Source organism: Oncorhynchus mykiss, chromosome 19 (assembly GCF_057628025.1).
Source record: "Oncorhynchus mykiss isolate SJ-2025 chromosome 19, ASM5762802v1, whole genome shotgun sequence".
NCBI lineage: Eukaryota > Metazoa > Chordata > Actinopteri > Salmoniformes > Salmonidae > Oncorhynchus > Oncorhynchus mykiss.
In genome coordinates this window covers 17,110,883-17,131,908 of record NC_143040.1, presented here as the reverse complement: position 1 = coordinate 17,131,908, position 21,026 = coordinate 17,110,883, and the positions used below count along the sequence as shown (strand labels likewise).

At 41.6% G+C, this 21,026-nt stretch overlaps 1 protein-coding gene across 1 annotated transcript; it reads left to right on the top strand.

Moving 5' to 3' along the window:
* The first annotated feature begins 35 nt into the window (after nucleotides 1-35).
* Nucleotides 36-16,673, top strand: LOC110497330 (tetratricopeptide repeat protein 39B). Its single transcript, XM_090210296.1, has 18 exons — nucleotides 36-769; nucleotides 7,453-7,493; nucleotides 8,092-8,196; nucleotides 8,472-8,603; nucleotides 9,051-9,127; nucleotides 11,414-11,543; nucleotides 12,135-12,240; nucleotides 12,505-12,570; nucleotides 12,864-12,972; nucleotides 13,521-13,588; nucleotides 13,669-13,728; nucleotides 13,988-14,149; nucleotides 14,729-14,820; nucleotides 15,035-15,155; nucleotides 15,252-15,363; nucleotides 15,510-15,627; nucleotides 15,783-15,899; nucleotides 15,995-16,673. The coding sequence occupies exons 1-18, from the start codon at nucleotides 737-739 to the stop codon at nucleotides 16,107-16,109; spliced, it is 1,764 nt and encodes a 587-aa protein (XP_090066422.1). The 5' UTR covers nucleotides 36-736; the 3' UTR covers nucleotides 16,110-16,673.
* The last annotated feature ends 4,353 nt before the right edge of the window (nucleotides 16,674-21,026 follow it).

Genomic DNA, 21,026 nt, shown 5'->3' with positions numbered 1-21,026 from the left:
CCGTCCAGAAACATACATCTTTCCATGACTAGTTTTCATTGGGAAGGCAGATTAAGCGTTTTTATCCAAAGCAATCACAGAATCCTAATACATTTATACACGTGCTTAATTACGTCACTTTTGCATTGCGCCGACTTCGCCATAAAACAGAGTGGGGCAGCCAGGTTCCAAATCGAATGCAATCAACTTTCAGCCAGCCAAAAACACGCCTAAACGGGTGCCCGGGCGAGATTAATCAAACCCCTTCTCTAATACAGGCTAATTGTGGGGCTGCGTTATGCATTTTTTATTTGTATTTAACCTTTATTTAACCAGGCAAGTCAGTTAAGAACTAATTATGGGCCAATTGTGCGCCGTCCTATCGGACTACCATTCACGGCCGGATTTGATACAGCCTGGTTTCGACTCAGGTACTACAGTGACGCCTCTTGCAATGAAATGCAGTGCCTTAGACGGCTGCGCCACTCCGGAGCCCTGCAATTTAGGTGGGTGTGTCCTTAATTATGTAACCCCACCATGCATAATTTAGTAGGCTATTTTATAAAGGTGTCAAATGGGCAAGTTCTCTTCCTTCTGGTGAAAGATTAACTCCAAAGCCCAATAGCTATTTTTTCGTCTAAATTCAGAGAGAACTATTCTTTCTTTCAACAGCTGGTATCTTTTAGACCTATTCCCCCCCAATGTATTTATTAATACGTTCCTTCTTTATCTGATAATCATTCCTGACGTATCGAACATGGCTCACGTGAAGAATGGGAACATCCAAAAGGTAAGACGTTTTTAGCCTTTTTTTAAACTTGTTTTTATTTGAATGTTCAATAGGCCTACATTTTATTTAAAGGTTAAATCTGTAATGTTGATATCATTGATCAGTCCTTGTCGATCTGTTCATGAATTTGAAAGTGGTTACATTTCAATAACAATGTTATATTCCAAAGGACCCTTCTATGGATAAAATTGTGATATAATTTTTGGGGGGTATTTTGTATGTCCACTAAAATAATCTGCTATCATGGGACTGACCAACATTTTATTTTGTTGGCCTAATCCTACTTTCTATAGAAGCGTTCAATATAATTGTTGTATAGCATCATACACATGACTTTAGAGTTGGAAAGTGTCATTTGGTCGAAGCTGCCTAATAGCGTCATTGTTTTGTTCTTTAAAGGTCCAATGTTGCCTTTTTTTTTATCTCAATATCAAATAATTTCTTTGTAACAATTAAGTGGGCTGCTTTACTAACCACGTTTCCATCCCCAGTTGTTATGCTATTACAGTCATATGCTACCTTCTAAACAAATCATCAAAGACAGCTGTGATGGAAATAGGTTTCGGTACAATTTTATGCATGCAGACAGGCCTAATTTGTTCGTTGGACATGGTAGGATATTTTTGTGTCGTAAAATTCGTTGTGCGAGAGATGGCATTGGAAAGGGCTGTAAGCGCATCTATTGATATAATAAACACCATATCCACGTAAAATTGGAGTCAATTTCTAAAATAAGTTAATATTTTCTAGATATGGTGTGTTGTCCTCCCACTAAAAGTCGGGAAACCATGCAGTTTATAGGCTACAGATTAAATGCATTCATAAACTCATTATTACAATAACAGCCCTACATCCACACTATAGCCAAATGATTTTGCGTTAAACCAGCGAGATTGATCTGTTAAAATATCTAATATTAATTCAGGAAGACGCACATGCAAGACTGATAGTGAGAGGTGAAAGTGCATTATACCAGAGTCAGGTAGGCTACAAGTAGGGATGCAGGAAGAGTGTGCCTACAGCAAGAAGTAAAAAAGTTAGCCCAACTAGGTAATCATTCATTATTTGGATTATCTCAATGATCGTTCTTACTGCGTGACAATGCACATTTGTTATAGCCTACAATTGTTATTGTCTTTGAAGCCAAAAACAAGACATGCATTTTGGGTAATTGTTATTGTCTTTGAAGCCAAAAACAAGAAATGCATTTTGGGTAATTGTTATTGTCTTTGAAGCCAAAAACAAGACATGCATTTTGGGTAATTGTTATTGTCTTTGAAGCCAAAAACAAGACATGCATTTTGGGTAAATGCTCTAAATAGCAAGTTGTTCAGTTATTTTCATACATATTTTCATAAATTGCAAACTGGTCAGGTGGGCATTTGAAAGTGTGTTCTATTGTCAACATGGCTAGCTAAGTTACAAAATACAGTCTTACAGTGTTAGACTTTTGCAAGGCAATTCAGAGAAGCAGATCGTCATTTTGGTGTGCATATATACTGAACAAAAATATAAAGGCAACATGCAACAATTAATGATTTTACTGAGTTACAGTTCAATAAGGACATCAGTAAATGCATTAGGCCATAATCTATGGATTTCACATGACTGGGCAGGGGCCACCCACTTGGGAGCCATGCCCATCCAATCAGAATGAGTTTTGACATTGGCGGTGGCTTATGGTAGAGAAATTAACATTAAATTCTCTGGCAAAGGCTCTGGTGGACACTCCTGCACTTAGAATGCCGATTGCACACTCCCTCGAGTCTTGAGACATCTGTGGCATTGAGTTGTGTGACAAAAATGCACATGTTAGTGGCCTTTTGGTGTCCCCAGCACAAGGTGCACCTGTGTAATGATCAAGCTCTTTAATCAGCTTCTTGATATGCCACACCTGTCAGATCGATTTATCTGGGCAAATGGGAGAAATGCTCACTAACAGGGATGTAAACACATTTGTGCTCAAAATTTTAGAAGGTTTTTGTGCATATGGAACATTGATGGTATCTTTTATTTCAGCTCATGAAACATGGGACCAACACTTTACATGTTGAGTTTATATTTTTAATCAGTATATTATCACAGCGCTGGCAAAGATGGTTGACCAACTCCCTGACCAAAATTACTGACATTTATCCCATCATAAGAAGATTGATGGCCATTCTGAAATTCTAATTATATGAGCATGTTACTGTACAGCCCCTGTGTCCCCAATGTCAAATCAAATCTTATTGGTCACATACACATGGTTGGCAGATGTTAATGCGAGTGTAGCGAAATGCTTGTTCTAGTTCCGACAGTGCAGTAATATCTAAGTAATCTAACAATTCCCCAACAACTACCTAATACACACATCTAAAGGGGTGAATGAGAATACAGTATGTACATGTAAGTATATCGATGAGCGACGTCCGATCGGCAGAGGCAAGGTGCAGTAGATGGTATAAAGTACAGTATATACATACACTGCTCAAAAAAATAAAGGGAACACTTAAACAACACAATATAACTCCAAGTCAATCACACTTCTGTGAAATCAAACTGTACACTTAGGAAGCAACACTGATTGACAATAAATTTCACATGCTGTTGTGGAATAGACAACAGGTGGAAATTATAGGCAATTAGCAAGACACCCCCAATAAAGGAGTGGTTCTGCAGGTGGTGACCACAGACCACTTCTTCGTTCCTATGCTTCCTGGCTGATGTTTTGGTCACTTTTAAATGCTGGCGGTGCTTTCACTCTAGTGGTAGCATGAGACGGAGTCTACAACCCACACAAGTGGCTCAGGTAGTGCAGCTCATCCAGGATGGCACATCAATGCGAGCTGTGGCAAGAAGGTTTGCTGTGTCTGTCAGCGTAGTGTCCAGAGCATGATTGCGCTACCAGGAGACAGGCCAGTACATCAGGAGACGTGGAGGAGGCCGTAGGAGGGCAACAACCCAGCAGCAGGACCGCTACCTCCGCCTTTGTGCAAGGAGGAGCAGGAGGAGCACTGCCAGAGCCCTGCAAAATGACCTCCAGCAGGCCACAAATGTGCATGTGTCTGCTCAAACAGTCAGAAACAAACTCCATGAGGGTGGTATGAGGGCCCGACGTCCACAGGTGGGGGTTGTGCTTACAGCCCAACACCATGCAGGACGTTTGGCATTTGCCAGAGAACACCAAGATTGGCAAATTTGCCACTGGCGCCCTGTGCTCTTCACAGATGAAAGCAGGTTCACACTGAGCACATGTGACAGACGTGACAGTCTGGAGACGCCGTGGAGAACGTTCTGCTGCCTGCAACATCCTCCAGCATGACCGGTTTGGCGGTGGGTCAGTCGTGGGGTGGCATTTCTATGGCGGGCTGCACAGCCCTCCATGTGCTCGCCAGAGGTAGTCTGACTGCCATTAGGTACCGAGATGAGATCCTCAGACCCCTTGTGAGACCATATGCTGGTGCGATTGGCCCTGGGTTCCTCCTAATGCAAGACCATGCTAGACCTCATGTGGCTGGAGTGTGTCAGCAGTTCCTGCAAGAGGAAGGCATTGATGCTATGGACTGGGCTGCCCGTTCCCCAGACCTGAATCCAATTGAGCACATCTGGGACATCATGTCTCGCTCCATCCACCAACGCCACGTTGCACCACACTGTCCAGGAGTTGGAAGATGCTTTAGTCCAGGTCTGGGAGGAGATCCCTCAGGAGACCATCCGCCACCTCATCAGGAGCATGCCCAGGCGTTGTAGGGAGGTCATACAGGCACGTGGAGGCCACACGCACTACTGAGCCTCATTTTGACTTGTTTTAAGGACATTACATCAAAGTTGGATCAGCCTGTAGTGTGGTTTTCCACTTTAATTTTGAGTGTGACTCCAAATCCAGACCTCCATGTGTTGATAAATTTGATTTCCATTGATAATTTGTGTGATATTGTTGTCAGCACATTCAACTATGTAAAGAAAAAAGTATTTAAGAATATTTCATTCATTCAGATCTAGGATGTGTTATTTTAGTGTTCCCTTTATTTTTTTGAGCAGTGTATGATATGAGTAATGTAAGATACATTATTTAAAGTGACTAGTGATCCATCTATTAAAGTGGCCAGTGATTGGGTCTCAATGTAGGCAGCAGCCTCTGAGTTAGTGATGGCTGTTTTAGAAGCTGTTTTTCAGTCTCTCGGTCCCTGCTTTGATGCACCTGGACTAATCTCGCCTTCTGGATGATAGCGGTATTAACAGGCAGTGGCTCGATGGTTGTTGTCCTTGATGATCTTTTTGGCCTTCCTGTGACACCGGGTGCTGTAGGTGTCATGGAGGTCAGGTAGTTTGCCCCCTGGTGATGCATTGTGCAGACTGCACCACCCTCTGGAGAGCCTTGCAGTTGAGGGCGGTGCAGTTGACGTACCAGGCTGTTATGCAGCCCAACAGGATGCTCTCAATTGTGCTTCTGTAAAAGTTTGTCAGGGTTTGGGTGACAAGCCACATTTCTTCAGCCTCCTGAGGTTGAAGAGGCGCTGTTGATCCTTCACCAAATTCTCTGTGTGTGGACCTTTTCAGTGTTTGTGACGTGTACGCCCAGGAACTTAAGTTTCCACCTTCTCCCCTGCTGTCCCTTCGATGTGGATAGGGGGGTGCTCCCTCTGCTGTTTCCTGAAGTCCACAATCATCTCCTTTTGTTTTGTTGACGTTGAGTGAGAGGTTGTTTTCCTGACACCACACTCCGAGTGCCCTCACCTCATCCCAATAGGCCGTCTCTTCGTTGTTGGTAATCAAGGCCACTACTGTTTTGTCATCTGCAAACTTGATGATTGAGTTGGAGGCGTGCATGGCCACGCAGTCGTGGGTGAACAAGGGAGTACAGGAGGGGGCTGAGCACGCACCCTTGTGTGACCCCAGTGTTGAGGGTCAGCCAAGTGGCGATGTTTCCTACCGTCATCACCTGGGGGCTGCCCGTAAAAGTCCAGGACCCAATTGCACAGGGTGGGGTTGAGACCCAGGGCCTCTAGCTCGAGTTTGGAGGGTACTATGGTGTTGAATGCTGAGCTGTAGTCAATGAACAGCATTCTTACATAGGTATTCCTTTTGTCCCGATGAGATAGGGCAGTGGGATGGCGATTGCGTCTGTGGCCCTGTTGGGGCGGTATGCAAACTGAAGAGGGTCTAGGGTGGCTGGTAAGGTGGCGGTGATATGATCCTTGAGTAGTCTCTCAGTGCACTTCATGATGACAGAAGTGAGTGCTATGGGGTGGTAGTCATTTAGTTCAGTTATCAGCGACACTTATCAAAATAGGCTTTTCGGAACCGGTATATGGGTATGAGTGTAAAGAGCTAACCTACGTCACTTTTGTTTTAAAACTTCGTCATCGGCCAAAACGGAGCACCTGGCTCACGCCTAGGAAGCAGCACGGTTCCAAAACGAATGCAATCAACAGTAACCTGGTTCACCTGGGGCATGCCTGGGGTATTAAAGCCTTGTTCACATTGGCAGTTTGAAATGACTCAAATCTATTTTTATTTTTTTTGCATTTCTGATACGAGTCTTTTATTTTTCCTGCATTCTGAACAGCCAAAAAGCACATGGAATCGGTTATTTCAAGAACCGCTTCAAACCCCCTTTGTAGGTCGTTTGAAGTCCGGTACAAATCTGATTCCTGGTGCTGTGACTTGTCTTTACGGTCAAATCTGATTTATTTGTCCTGAAGTGGTTTTTAGACTGTTATTCTGCATATCTTGTTGTTTGCTAGCTACGACAGTTTGACAAGAACATGTGGTAGCTAACTAGCTTGTTAATTGTTGACAAACAAATTAGTTTGTGTGCTAGAGAGCTAAACAGCTAGCTAGTTGACTGCTGTGGCTAGCTAGTTGACTGCTGTGGCTAGCAGTCAACTATTTTGAAAGTTGGACTGTCTTATTCTTTGAAGCTCTAAACATTTGACACTGATTGAGTATTCCAAGCACCTGGGAAATGTCCATGGCAGGCATTGTTGTCACCTTAGCTTGTTATATAACTTCTGAGTGATAGGAACCACGAGCACCACCACCAATCAGCCTACACCACTGCGCACACACCCGTCATTACTATGACAACTAGCATAGCCATGTCAGCAAATGACTGCAGTCTGAACACACACCCATCCGATTTGGTCACTTGTAACTTGTGGTTTGGACAGTCAGTATTCCAAAGCGGATTTGAAAAGCAAAACTGATTTGAGCGTAAAGGCCTGCAGTGTGAACAAGGATTAATAAACCCCTCACTGTAAGGGACTTCTTTGTTATTGCCTTCCATTTGAAGTAATAACTGATTAGAAACACCTCAAGGAAGAGGGTAAGGAAGGATACACTTAAGGAACTTGAACGACCCCAACATTCTCAATTATCCAATGGGAATCCTGTGACAAATGCACTGCTATACCATCGCAGTGAATTTATTTTTCTTCTTTGGTATTGCGATTGATTCTCAGGAGGTTACGTTTACACTTATCCCATGTCTCATATTTGGCCACTAATTGGCCTATTGACCAATCAGATCAGCTCTGAAAAAGAGCTCTGAAAAATAACTGATGTGAAAAGCTCCAATGGGATTGGTCAAAAGACCAGTTAGTGGAGAGAAATATGAAAATTGGTCGGCCTGTATAAACACAGCCAAAGGGCTTGCAGTTTGGCTAGGCACTGATAAACTTGATTTCCTTGACTTTCAGATGGACCCAGAGGATCCCTTTCTCCTGGTACCTGATAAGATGTAAGTCTCCTACTTCACAAGTCTATGCTAAGATACACACTGATTTAGATCTTCCCTCTATGTGAAAAGAGCTATGTAACCATAGTTACAGTATTAATGCCTACAGCACAAATCTCAGCCGATGCAGACACATTCAATGTTGTGTTCTGTGTCTAAACAGACATTTCATACGGTCTGCCACATGCTGTGATTGCTATAGCCCCCATACTCAACTGGTGGACTGCAATCCGGACCCAGAACAGGGTCAATATGGACTCAAGTTTTTTTAGGAACTCTGTTGGGATTCGACCCCTGGTATCATATAAACACACAAGACACGGAAGAGTGTCGAATTACAGGAAAGTAGCTTTAAAGTTTCTAAATTCTCAACGCCAGCAAGAGGGGTTTGAACCGTTTGGAATGGCATGGGTTGTGAGTTTCATTTTATTACGCCAAAAAATGACCTTTGCCGCCTAGGACATTTTGTTACCCAACCTTCTCAAATAGTACTTGAGTAACCCTTTGGCTGATTTTGACAGGACTCTAGAAATGACATCCATGTGTGGAACATTACTGGAGAAATACTACACCTGATCTGCACTTCTGTTTCCCTTCCCAGGAAATCCCAGATGGATTTAGAGACTGCGTTGCAGGATAGTGCCAAAGCCCTTGACCTCTTCCTCAACAACCGGTTCTCAGATGCCTTGGATCTCCTCAGACCCTGGTATGTCCCAGTCAACTTCATCATAGCTTGCCTTGAGGCTTTACATGCTTTAAGATGAACTGCTCATGTCTGTCTCTAATAGTGATTGGTGGTGACCTGTTCGGTAAAGTGTATTCTACTGCAATATTGCCAACACAAATTGTCCTAATTGGCTACCAGAAACTGTCCACTTTTTCTGTGTATATTCATTGGTTGGTCACATTGGATCCATTTCTCAATAAAAGTGCTTCTCGAGTTTCTTATGTTTTCTGAAGGGCTTTGTCATGTTCTCACAGGAGGAGCCAGAGTATGTACCACGCTGTGGGCTACAGCAGCATGCTGGCCATGCAGGCGGGCATGACCTTTGAACCCAAGGATGTTGAAAAGGCCATGACTGCTCTGAAGGAGTCTCTGCAGACGTGCCAGATGTACGGTTTTGCTTCTCTCATAGAAATGACATGAATGTAGGGCATCTCGTTCTATAGAGTTTCAATTGCCAATGCATTGAAGAAGCTTTATCTCACACATCAGATTCAGACATTGTTGGGCAGTGGCAGGACTTAGAGCTAGAGGATTGAATCGAAACAATAGCTAAGCGGACACCCCGCCTCTGTTTTGGTAAAAAGCTGAAGGATGGACCTGGAGTAATCCAACAATGGATGATGCAAGGACTGTTAGTTTGCAAACATTGGAGTTACCCCATCAGAACCCAAAATGTACATTTGGTTATGACAGTTGAACTAAGCTCTTGAGGCATTTATCTGTGTTATATTCTTCAAGAATCAATCGTAGTGTACATATTATACATTTTTGTCCAAAGGTGGATGTAGCAACTAAGGATTCTAACTTTAACACAGTACGTTATCTCATCACAGGTTCCGGAAGAAGACTACCATGGTGGAGGCCATCACTGAGATGTTTTACAAGCAGCCAGCTGACGACTTAACTGAAGGTGTGATTGGCTACCATCTCCGTGATGGTTGTAGGTTAAAGGATGATATCAATATGTCGACATCTAGTCATCCATACATGTAGTATGCGTCATCCATACATGTAGTATGCGTCATCCATACATGTAGTATGCGTCATCCATACATGTAGTATGCGTCATCCATACTGAAATATGCATGTTTCATGACTGGCCTTTTGATTGATTTCATGTGTTTATTGTTTGGGTTGTCATACTTCAGGATGCCCAGCACACATGGGGTTAAAATACTATTTTCTGTAGCAAAATTATAATATACAGTGGGGCAAAAAATTATTTAGTCAGCCACCAATTGTGCAAGTTCTCCCGCTTAAAAAGATGAGGCCTGCAATTTATCATAAGGTACACTTCAACTATGACAGACAAAATGAGAAGAAAAAAAATCCAGAAAATCACATTGTAGGATTTTTTATGAATTTATTTGCAAATGATGGTGGAAAATAAGTATTTGTTCACCTATAAACAAGCAATATTTCTGGCTCTCACAGACCTGTAACTTATTCTTTAAGAGGCTCCTCTGTCCTCTACTCGTTACCTGTATTAATGGCACCTGTTTGAACTTGTTATCAGTATAAAAGACACCTGTCCACAACCTCAAACAGTCACACTCAACTCCACTATGGCCAAGACCAAAGAGCTGTCAAAGGACACCAGAAACAAAATTGTAGACCTGCACCAGGCTGGGAAGACTGAATCTGCAATAGGTAAGCAGCTTGGTTTGAAGAAATCAACTGTGGGAGCAATTATTAGGAAATGGAAGACATACAAGACCACTGATAATCTCCCTCGATCTGGGGCTCCACGCAAAATCTCACCCCGTGGGGTCAAAATGATCACAAGAACTGTGAGCAAAAATCCCAGAACCACATGGGGGGACCTAGTGAATGACCTGCAGAGAGTTGGGACCAAAGTAACAAAGCCTACCATCAGCAAGGGCATTGAAGATGAAACGTGGCTGGGTCTTTCAGCATGACAATGATCCCAAACACACCGCCCGGGCAATGAAGGAGTGGCTTCGTAAGAAGCATTTCAAGGTTCTGGAGTGGCCTAGCCAGTCTCCAGATCTCAACCCCATAGAAAATCTTTGGAGGGAGTTGAAAGTCCGTGTTGCCCAGCAACAGCCCCAAAACATCACTGCTCTAGAGGAGATCTGCATGGAGGAATGGGCCAAAATACCAGCAACAGTGTGTGAGAACCTTGTGAAGACTTACAGAAAATGTTTGACCTCTGTCATTGCCAACAAAGGGTATATAAACAAAGTATTGAGAGAAACTTTTGTTATTGACCAAATACTTATTTTCCACCATAATTTGCAAATAAATTAATTAAAAATCCTACAATGTGATTTTCTGGAGAAAAAAAATGCTCATTTTGTCTGTCATAGTTGAAGTGTACCTTAGGATGAAAATTACAGGCCTCATCTTTTAAGTAGGAGAACTTACACAATTGTTGGCTGACTAACTTTTTTGCCCCACTGTATGCACAGTATAGTTTATTTGGAAAGTTCAGACCCCATTACTTTTACTTTTTCCACATTTTGTTAAGTTATTCTAAAATGTATTAAATTGTTTTTCAATCTACACACACAATACCCCATAATGACAAAACAAAAATAGGTTTTGAGAAATGTTAGCTAATTTAAAAGAAAAACTGATCATGTTTACGTACATGTTCAGACCCTTTACTCAGTACTTTGTTGAAGCACCTTTGGCAGCGATTACAGCCTTGATTCTTCTTGGGTATGTGCCTCCACACAATCCTGTTTTGGCGCTCTACGGACAATTCCTTTGACCTCATGGCTTGGTTTTTGCTCTGACGTGCACTGTCAACTGTGGGACCTTATATAGACAGGTGTGTGCCTTTCCAAATCATGTCCAATCTATTGAATTTACCACAGGTGGACCCCAATCAAGTTGTAGAAACAGCTCAAGGATGATCAATGGAAACAGGATGAACCTGAGCTCAATTTCAAAGGGTCAATAGCAAAGGCTCTGAATACTTCTGTAGATACATTTCTATGTTCTGCAAAAATGTCTAAACCTGTTATTGTGTGTGTAGATTGACAAATGCATTTAATCAATTTCAGAATAAGGCTGTAACGTAACAATGTGGAAAAAGGGAAGGGGTCCTGAATACTTTCCGAATGCACTGTTTCCATGTACTACATCCACATTGGTTTAAATGTGTGGGTCTGTTCTGGACTTTTGACTGACAGGCATCTCTCTTTTTTTCTCCCCTTTCCCGCTACAGAGGAGATGCATGCGGAGTTGTGCTATGCTGAGGCGCTATTGCAGAAGGCTGCACTCACTTTTCTGGACGAGAGCATGATCAGCTTCATCAAAGGAGGCATGAAGATCCGCAACAGCTTTCTGATCTACAAGTGGGCAGTTTAAAAATATATATATATTTTTTTCTTCACACGACTTACCCTGGTCTTGCCTGGTTTCACATGAACTGGTTGATGATATAATGTGAAAAGGATATTATGTTCCGTGTTTGGGTAGTCCAGCCACAGGTGGCTGGTGACACCTTAATTGGGGAGGACAGGCTCAAAGTAATGGCTGGAATGGCATCAAGCACATCAAACGTGGTTCCCATATTTTTGATACCATTCACTCCATTCCAGTTTATTATTAGCCGCCTCTACCATCCCCTCACCAGCCTCCTGTGCTTTCAGTATATGAATGACTGTTCTCAGAATTGATGCACTAGAAAGAAATTATCAAGCAGTGATTGTTTTTAGCAGGGTCACATTTGAGAGTCAAGTATTTTGGGAGATCTTGCATGGTTGCTAGTGTACTCAAGTTCATAGTTCAATATGTAATTCTGTCCATGAGCTGCTGTTGTCTATGAATGTTCTGTATTATGTCATGTTTTGTGTGGACCCCAGGAAGAGTAGCTGCTTCATTAGCAATGTCTAATGTGGATCCTTATAAAATAACCAAATGCCTGTTTGGCTCCTCTCTACAAGGGAATGTGATGTTATGTCAACCATGGCAAAGAACCAGTCTGACCAGATGAGCACACAAACTCACTTCAGGAGCGGTGTGAACATGGGCATTGGTTCATTTAACTTGGTAAGAGCGTTGGTGTTTAGTGCTTCAGCGTTATGGGTGAGGTAGAAGATGGTAGGACAGGCAGATTAATAAGAGTTGCTAAAGCTTAAAAAAAAAAAAAACATTTAAATGTAAGATTACAAATGTTTTTTCTCAACTCAAAAATGATGAATGTTTTTATTTTCTATTGGCTGTTTTTTCTTTGACATGAAAGAGGGATTTTTGTTTTGTGGTCCTCAGATGCTGAGGTCACTATCTTCACCATTTTTGGTTTTCCTCTTTCAGTATTTGTCTCTCTTGCCAAGCAAGGTCCTCAGACTACTGGAGTGGATGGGTTTCTCTGGAGACCGGGTAGGTGACGAGGAGCAGTCTCACCACTTCTCTCTCTGACAAACTATTCAGCATCACACGCCAGTCGCCTTGCAAAATACTAATTTTCTCTTGGATAGTCCGAGTGGGGAGTCTATTTTTCTTCAAAGTAATTATTGTCCCCCAAAAACGGAGTGCTTGCATAATTAAAAAAATAATACATCTGTAAATGTTTGAAATGATACATTTCTTAAGTTTACTTCCCATTATGTCTCATAATTAAGCCAATGACGATGCAATGAAGTGGATGTTGTTGATAGAGGCTTGTTGTGCAGGAAGTGGGTCTGTCCCAGCTGAGGGAGGGGGCAGCCAGCAACAGCCTGCGCTCCATCCTCAGCACTTTGTGCCTCCTGATGTACCACCTCTACATCAGCGTCATACTGGGTAAGGTACAGATCTAGGATCAGCTTTCCTTCCCCGAAACCTTACCATAACCTCGGAACCCTAAATTGGGGAAAACCCAAAAAGGACCCAAGACCTCTGTCTAAGGGCAACATTTGACCTACTCCTTAAATGCCACACAGGACCCTGGAGTTTTGAGGATAAAGGATGCCCTCTGGTGGTGGTGATGCTAAACTGTTCCATTGTTACTACAGTACTGTGATCATCAACTGTCGCTGTCACGCTTTACAAAGTCACTTTGTCTTCAGCTGGTTTCTTATGTGAAGAGCATTTAATCCATTTGTATGGCCTATTAGGCTGTGTTTACACAGGCAGCCCATTTGTGATCTCTTTTCCACTCATTTATCTTTTGACCAATCAGGTCTTTTCACATCAAATCTTTTTCAGAACTGATCTGATTGGACAAAAGACGAATTATTGAAAAAGACAGGCAGAATTGGACTGCCTGTTTAAATGTATCCTTAGATAATGGGTTTTAATTTACAACAGCCATTAGGGTTGATTGATGCCTTGTCTTTCCTTCTCTATAGGTACTGGTGAGGCAAACTTGGAAGAGTCTGATGTTCTTCTGGACCCCTACATTGAAAAGTTCCCCAATGTAAGTGAACAGTCCCCCTCCTGCAAGGTCTTCCCACTTGCCCATCTCCTCCGTTAACATCGACTGTGGTTGTTCTCTAGGGGGCCCTCATTCTCTTCTACCAGGCCAGGATTGCTGTGCTCAAGGGTAACTTTGAATTTGTGAGTAATCTCCCTTTTTAAGAATGGCATCTTCATACATTTTCCTGGGTAGTATTCATTAGGTACCAAATGGAAGAAAACATCATTGGGAGCAACTTCCTAAACTTGTCCAATGAGAAACGCTTGTGTTCTGTTACAAAGCATTTTGCTATGCTGTGCCCTAATGAATATGACCCTGTCTGCTATGTTACAAGTTATAAAATTGACCCCTCTGTCTAACAAGAACCATATCTCCTTGTTTTGTGTATCTGTCCGCCAGGCCCAGAAGAAGTTCCTGGAGTGCATAGCGGCGCAGCAGGAGTGGCGTCAGATCCACCATCTGTGTTACTGGGAGCTTATGTGGTCCTACTCCTTCCAGCAGGACTGGCTGGAGGCATACCAGTATGCAGACCTTCTCTGCAAAGAGAGCAAGTGGTCCCAGGTATAGTACACCTGTAGCAGCCTGACTAAAACATTTAGGATGGAGTTCCCAGGTATAGTACACCTGTAGCAGCCTGACTAAAACATTTAGGATGGAGTTCCCAGGTATAGTACACCTGTAGCAGCCTGTGACTAAAACATTTAGGATGGAGTTCCCAGGTATAGTACACACACTTTTTGTTGTTGCATACACTGGAAAGGTGCAGTGAAATGTGTTATTTTACAGGGTCTGCCATAGTGGTACGATGCCCTCTGGTGCAGATTAGGATCAAGTGGACATCGATAGATTTTACACCTTGTGTACATGAACCAGTGACATTTCAGTTACTGGCCCAACACTAACCGCTAGGCTACCTGCTGCCCTAGCAGCCTAACTAAAACCATTTTACTTCCCGGTCAACAGATGAAGGTCCTTTTCCAGTAACTCTCCTTCTACACTTTAAAAAATGTTTTTATCCATCCCTTACGGTCTTTCCTCCTTGCTCTTTACAGCTCCCCCATGTTCTAAAACTGGTATAGTCCCTGGAGGTCTGGGTACAGATGGCTCATATTCATTGTGACTTTTGTTCTCTCCTGGCAGGCTGTATACGTGTTCCAGAAAGCTTCCATCCTCAGCATGATGCCAGAGGAGGAGGTGAAGAAAACTGGGGAGAATGTGGAACAGTTGTTCAGGTATGTGTTGTCAATAAAGACATTTTATTTGTATGGCACCCAAAGATACTATACAACTTGAAAGAAAGTAGGACCACACCAAAAAAAAGATGACTATTTTCAGGATGGCATAAATGTAATATTTCCATGAATCATAAACTGAACAGAAGGCACTATTACAAAGGGAAGGTGGGTTGTTAAGGTTTATAGCGATGGCTACTTTCGTGTGTCTTAGGCAAGTGGAGAGCCTGCGGCTGCGGATTGCAGGGAAGTCTATCCCAACAGAGAAGTTTGCCGCGACGAAGGCTCAGCGATACAGCGCCGCAACCCCAGTGACGCTGGTGATTCCTGCCGTGGTGAGAACTCTTCTTTTTTATTTATTTAGTCAAAGCAATATATGTGAACTTTTAAAATGTGGTATTTAGGTCTAAAATGCATTTTCCTCATGACAGGAAATGATATACGTTTGGAATGGCTTCACCATCATTGGCAAAAGGCCTGAACTGACAGAGAGCATTCTGGTCACTATCGAGAAAGCAGAGGAGCAACTGAAGAATGACCCAAGTGAGTTTACCTTCACAATGCTCTAGGTCTAATTTATGGGACGGTGTGGGGGTCTCAAGGGGGGGGTGGCCAGGGCTGATTTCTGGTCCTTCAGCCCCTGTCTAATACAGAATAATCTAGTTTTTTTTCTGTCTTTCCTCTCCCAGATCCATCAGAGTACCACGTGGATAACGAGTGCATGGTCCAGATGCTGAAGGGGCTGTGTCTGCGACACCTGGGCCACCTGGACCAGGCCCAACTCTGCTTCACACACGTCATCTCCAGGTAAGGCTATTATCACCATTCACAGATCATTGAGGAATGTGGTTTGTGTGGCTCCTCAGGGGGCAGCCCACCATCTACTAAGACTATTGATGCACCCAAATGTAATAGATCTGTTGGCTTTCTTACAATCTGATTGTTGTGATTTGTTTTGACAGTGAAAACAGGATCAAGCATGACTGCTACCTGGTGCCATACAGCATGTATGAACTGGGTCTTCTCTATAAGCAGCAAGGAGACTTGGGGAAGGCTACCACCACCATAGAAAATGCCAAGTAAGTGTCAATTGAAACCAGCACTAGTTTAGATGCATTGTTTACTGCCTAGGATGAAGAGTGAATGTTATTAAGACGTATCTGGATGTTTACAGGCTGAACTACAAGGGTTATAGCATGGAGTCGAGGCTACACTTCCGTATCCATGCTGCCCTTAACACAATGGGGACCTCGGTGGCCAAACTTCCACCCCACCGCACGTCAGCTTGAGGACGTGAGGGTAAAAGGCACCACTGCCAACGAGGAATTGCTGAATATCTTGTTTCCATTCTACCTTGATATGGAGGTGTACAGACTTGAAAGAGTCTTGATTATAGTACACTTAGAAAAAGCCTGCACTTAAAATGTAAACGTTGCAATATGACAAATTGAGTCTTTTCTGTAGGGCCGACTCATGACTAGAGATTTGAGCGCATAACTCATTTTAAGCACAAATCTTCCATTGTAATCGATGCATGATATACAAGAAACATGTGAGCTGCACACTTGGATCTTAAGTTAGGATATGGCCTAAATGTTTTGGGTTTAGCCTTTTGATTTGAGTCTGTAAAGACATGTACCTGTACGGTTTCTGTTCTCTTATACTTCTGTTCTATACACATTATTATGCTGTTATACATTCTGCTCTGTTTAATTTTCTGCTCATTTAACCAATTTACATTTGAACACATGGCTCTTTATTATCCACGTATGAAGGTGCACTGGAAATGCGACGTTTTATCTGTCATTGTACGAAGTATTTACTCAAAAGATTTTGAAAAATAAAACTGTTGGCAGGAATGAATGAGATTTTTAATTTTTTGCATGAATTGTCTGCCATTCATTCACTGACAATTAGATCCGACAATGAGCCCACTTGTCACTATCAGATCTCAATAACAACGCATCACACCTACAAAACTGCACATTACTGCTGTCTGCGCAGCAAACTATAACTGTTCAGTCAGTTTTCAGAGGATGCTTTTTGTTACTATTCAGTACTGTATCCAAATCAGAGGTTGTTATAGCGCGTTTACTGTACAATCAAACTCTGTTTCAGGTGGTTTGTGTGTGTGTGTATATACAAACAAAAGTATGTGGACACATCTTCAAATTAGTGGATTCGGCTATTTCAGCCATCCGTTGGTGACAGGTGTATAAAATCGAGCACACCGCCATGCAAGCTCCTTTCACAAACATTGACAGTAGAATGGCCTTACTGAGGAGCTCAGTGACTTTCAACGTGGCACCTTTCCAACACGTTCGTCAAATGTCTGCCCTGGTCAACTAAGTGCCGTTATTGTGAAGTGGAAATGTCTAGGAGCAACAACTGCTCAGCTGTGAAGTAGTAGGCCACACAAGCTCACACAACGGGACGCCGAGAGTTGAAGCATGTAGCGCGTACAAATCGTCTGTCCTCAGTAGCAACAAACTACGGAGTTCCAAAATGCCTCTGGAAGCAAGGTCAGCACAATAACTGTTCGCCAGGAGCTTCATGAAATTGGTTTCCATGGCTGAGCAGCCGCACACAAGTTTAAGATTACAATGTTCAATGCCAAGTGTCGGCTGGAGTGTTGTAAAGGTTGCAGTTAAACCATCTGGCAGTCTGAAGGACTAATTTGGGTTTTAGCGGATACAAGGAAAATGATACCTGAAGTTGTGGTAGAATAATGGTTCGGGCCTGTTTTTCATGGTTCGGGCTAGGCCCCTTAGCTCCAGTGAAGGGAAATCTTTACGCTACAGCATACAATGACATGCTAGACGATTCTGTGCGTCCAACTTTGTGGCAACAATTTGGGGAAGGCCCCCCAGCCGACCTCTTGGGGGAGGAGAAGATGGAACTAATTGAGTTACAAAATAAACTGGATAATATATATAAATTAAAAGCAGAAGGAGCCTTTATTAGATCTAGGAAAAAATGGATTGAGGAGGGAGAACAGAATTCATCCTATTTCTTTAGACTTGAGAAATTTCACTCTAAAAATAACACTATCCATAAGTTAAACATTGATGGTGTTATTACAGATGACCAAAAAATAATCGCTAAATACTGCAGCAATTTTTACAGAAAATTGTATAGCTCTACGTACTGTCAGGAATCCACAGATATGTTTTTTAACTCACTGAATAATGTTCACTCTATCAGTGATATAGAATCTAAACAGTGTGATGAACCCATCAAAGTTGAAGAGATTATAGAGTCTATCAAACATCTAAAGAACAATAAATCACCAGGTGTTGATGGAATTACATCAGAATTTTACAAATTATTTTCTGAACAAGTAGCTCCCTTCCTATTTGATGTCTTTTTAGAGAGTATTAAATACAATGTTCTCCCTCCTACAATGAGTCAGGGGTTAATAACACTGATACCTAAACCTAAAAAATAAGTACTGCTCATCGATAACTGCCGTCCAATTTGTCTTCTTAATAATGACTATAAGATATTAGCCTCACTACTTGCAAAAATAATTAAAGAAGTCCTGGATGCAATCATTGATGAAACACAGTCTGGCTTCATGAGGAACATACATATTTCTAACAATGTCAGACTAGTATTAGACGTACTTGACTACTCAGACCTAATAACTGAGGATAGCTTCATATTATTTTTAGATTTTTATAAAGCATTTGACACAGTAGAGCATCAGTTCCTCTTCCACTCCCTTGAGAGACTTGGCTTTGGGTATTTTTTCTGTAAGGCTATTAAGACTCTATGCAAATGGTAACAGCTCTATCAAATTGAAATATGGCACCTCACCTAGATTTGAGTTAAAGAGAGGAATTAGGCATGGTTGTCCTATCTCTCCGTACCTGTTTTTATTAATCACCCAACTTCTTGCAAATTCTTTAAATAATAGTCCTGTACAAGGTATTTCCATAGCTGGTAAAGAAATTATTATAAGCCAGCTGACGATACTACACTTTTTCTGAAAGACGCTAACCAAATTCCCATATCGATCAATGTGATACAATCCTTTTCCAAAGCGTCTGGTCTATATCTTAACATTAAGAAATGTGAACTCATGGCTGTCAAAGATTGTGTGACACCTTCATATTATGGTATTCCAGTAAAAGAAGAACTTACATATTTAGGCATAACCATTACAAAGGATCAGAAGTCTAGAGGCTTACTAAATTTTAACCCTCTTATTAAAAAAACCCAGAAGAAACTAAATCAATGGCTACAGAGGGACCTATCTTTAAAAGGTAGAGTCCTAATAACCAAGGCTGAAGGTATCTCTAGACTAACATACGGTGCTCTGTCTTTATATCTTGACCGTAAAATAAGCAAGGAGATAGGCCAGATGCTTTTCAACTTTCTTTGGAGAAACCGTACCCATTACATTAGGAAAACTGTTGTAATGAACACTTATGAGAATGGTGGACTGAATTTTCTGGACTTTACTACTTTAAATAATACTTTTAATGATCAATTGGATAAAACAATTCCTAAGAAGACCCACTTCTATCTGGAATTTTATTCCTCATCATGTCTTCTCTACTTTTGGTGGCCTTAACTTCATGTTGTTTTGCAATTATAATATTGACAAAGTTCCAGTGAAGCTTTCTGCTTTTCATCGGCAGGTTTTCTTGTCATGGTCCTTAATTTATAAACACAATTTTTTCCACACAGATATTATATATGGAATAATCGGGATATATTGTATAAAAATACCTCTCTGTTTTTAGAATATTGGTTCCGAAATAATATCCTATTGGTGAGCCAACTGGTAAATGCAGAGGGTCTTTTACTCAGTTATAAAGAATTCTTATCACTTTACAAGGTCCCTGTAACACCTAAAGATTTTGCAATTGTTTTAGATGCCATTCCCTCAGGTGTTGCTATGTTATTCAGGAACATGTCAAGACCTGACCCTCAGAGCCTACAGTACCTTCTGTTGACCCTGTTGACTCATCAGTAGGAAAGATTTGTTTCTCTTTTGGTCCATTCAACAACAGAGCGATACGATCCTTGTTTCAGCAGGATATTGTATCTATACCTTATGTCATGCCTTATTGGAATGGATTTATTGATAATATCTGTTGGAAAAAAGTTTGGATGTTGCCACACACATACCTACTTGTTAACAAAATTAAGGACGTTTCCTTTAAAATTATTCATAAATATTATCCTGCCAACCACTATATGAAGAAGTTTAAGGAAAACATCAACTCAAATTGCTCCTTTTGTAATGACCACCCAGAAACAGTTGTGCATCTTTTTTGGCATTGTATGCATGTAAGAAAACTGTGGCAAGACATAAGTAGGTTTATAGTTGAACATATTTATGAAGATTTTACACTATTGTGGAGAGATGTACTGTTTGGATTCTTTACATACAATAGAAATAAGCGGAATCATTTTTATGTAATTAATTTCATTATTCTTTTGGCCAAATTTCATATACACAAATGTAAATTTACAAACAGAAAAACACATTTTCGTACCCTACAAAAATAAATTTAACTGTATTTTAAGACGGTTAAATGCTCTACTAACAAAAAAGCTGTTAGAATTGTAAGTATATGCATGTCCCTTAAGGTCCTTATGTAATTGTAATGTGATATTGTACCCCCTAGCTCGATTGTCTATTGTTTGTAATCTATGTATGCTTGTGTACCCTCATGTGCTTTATGTATTGATTTGTTATTAATAAAAATAAAAATAAATAATTCTGTGCGTCCAACTTTGTGGCAACAATTTGGGGAAGGCCCTTTCCTGTTTCAGCATAACAGTGCCACTGTGCTCAAAGCGAGGTCCATAACGAAATGGGTGTGGAAGAACTGGACTGGCCTGCACTGACCTCAATCCCACCGAACACCTATGGGATGAATTGGAACGCGGACTGCGAGGCAGGCCTAATTGCCCAAAATCAGTGCCCGACCTCACTAATGCTCTTGGCTGAATGGAAACAAGTCCCCGCAGCAATGCTCCAACATCTAATAGAAAGCCTTCTCAGAAGAGTAGAGGCTGTTATATCAGCAATGCTCCAACATCTAATAGAAAGCCTTCTCAGAAGAGTGGAGGCTGTTATATCAGCAACGGGACCAACGCCATATTAATGTCCATGATTTTGGAATGAAAGGTTTGAGGAGCAGCTGTCCACATTGTCATGTAGTGTATATTTCAGTGGGTTGGAAGTC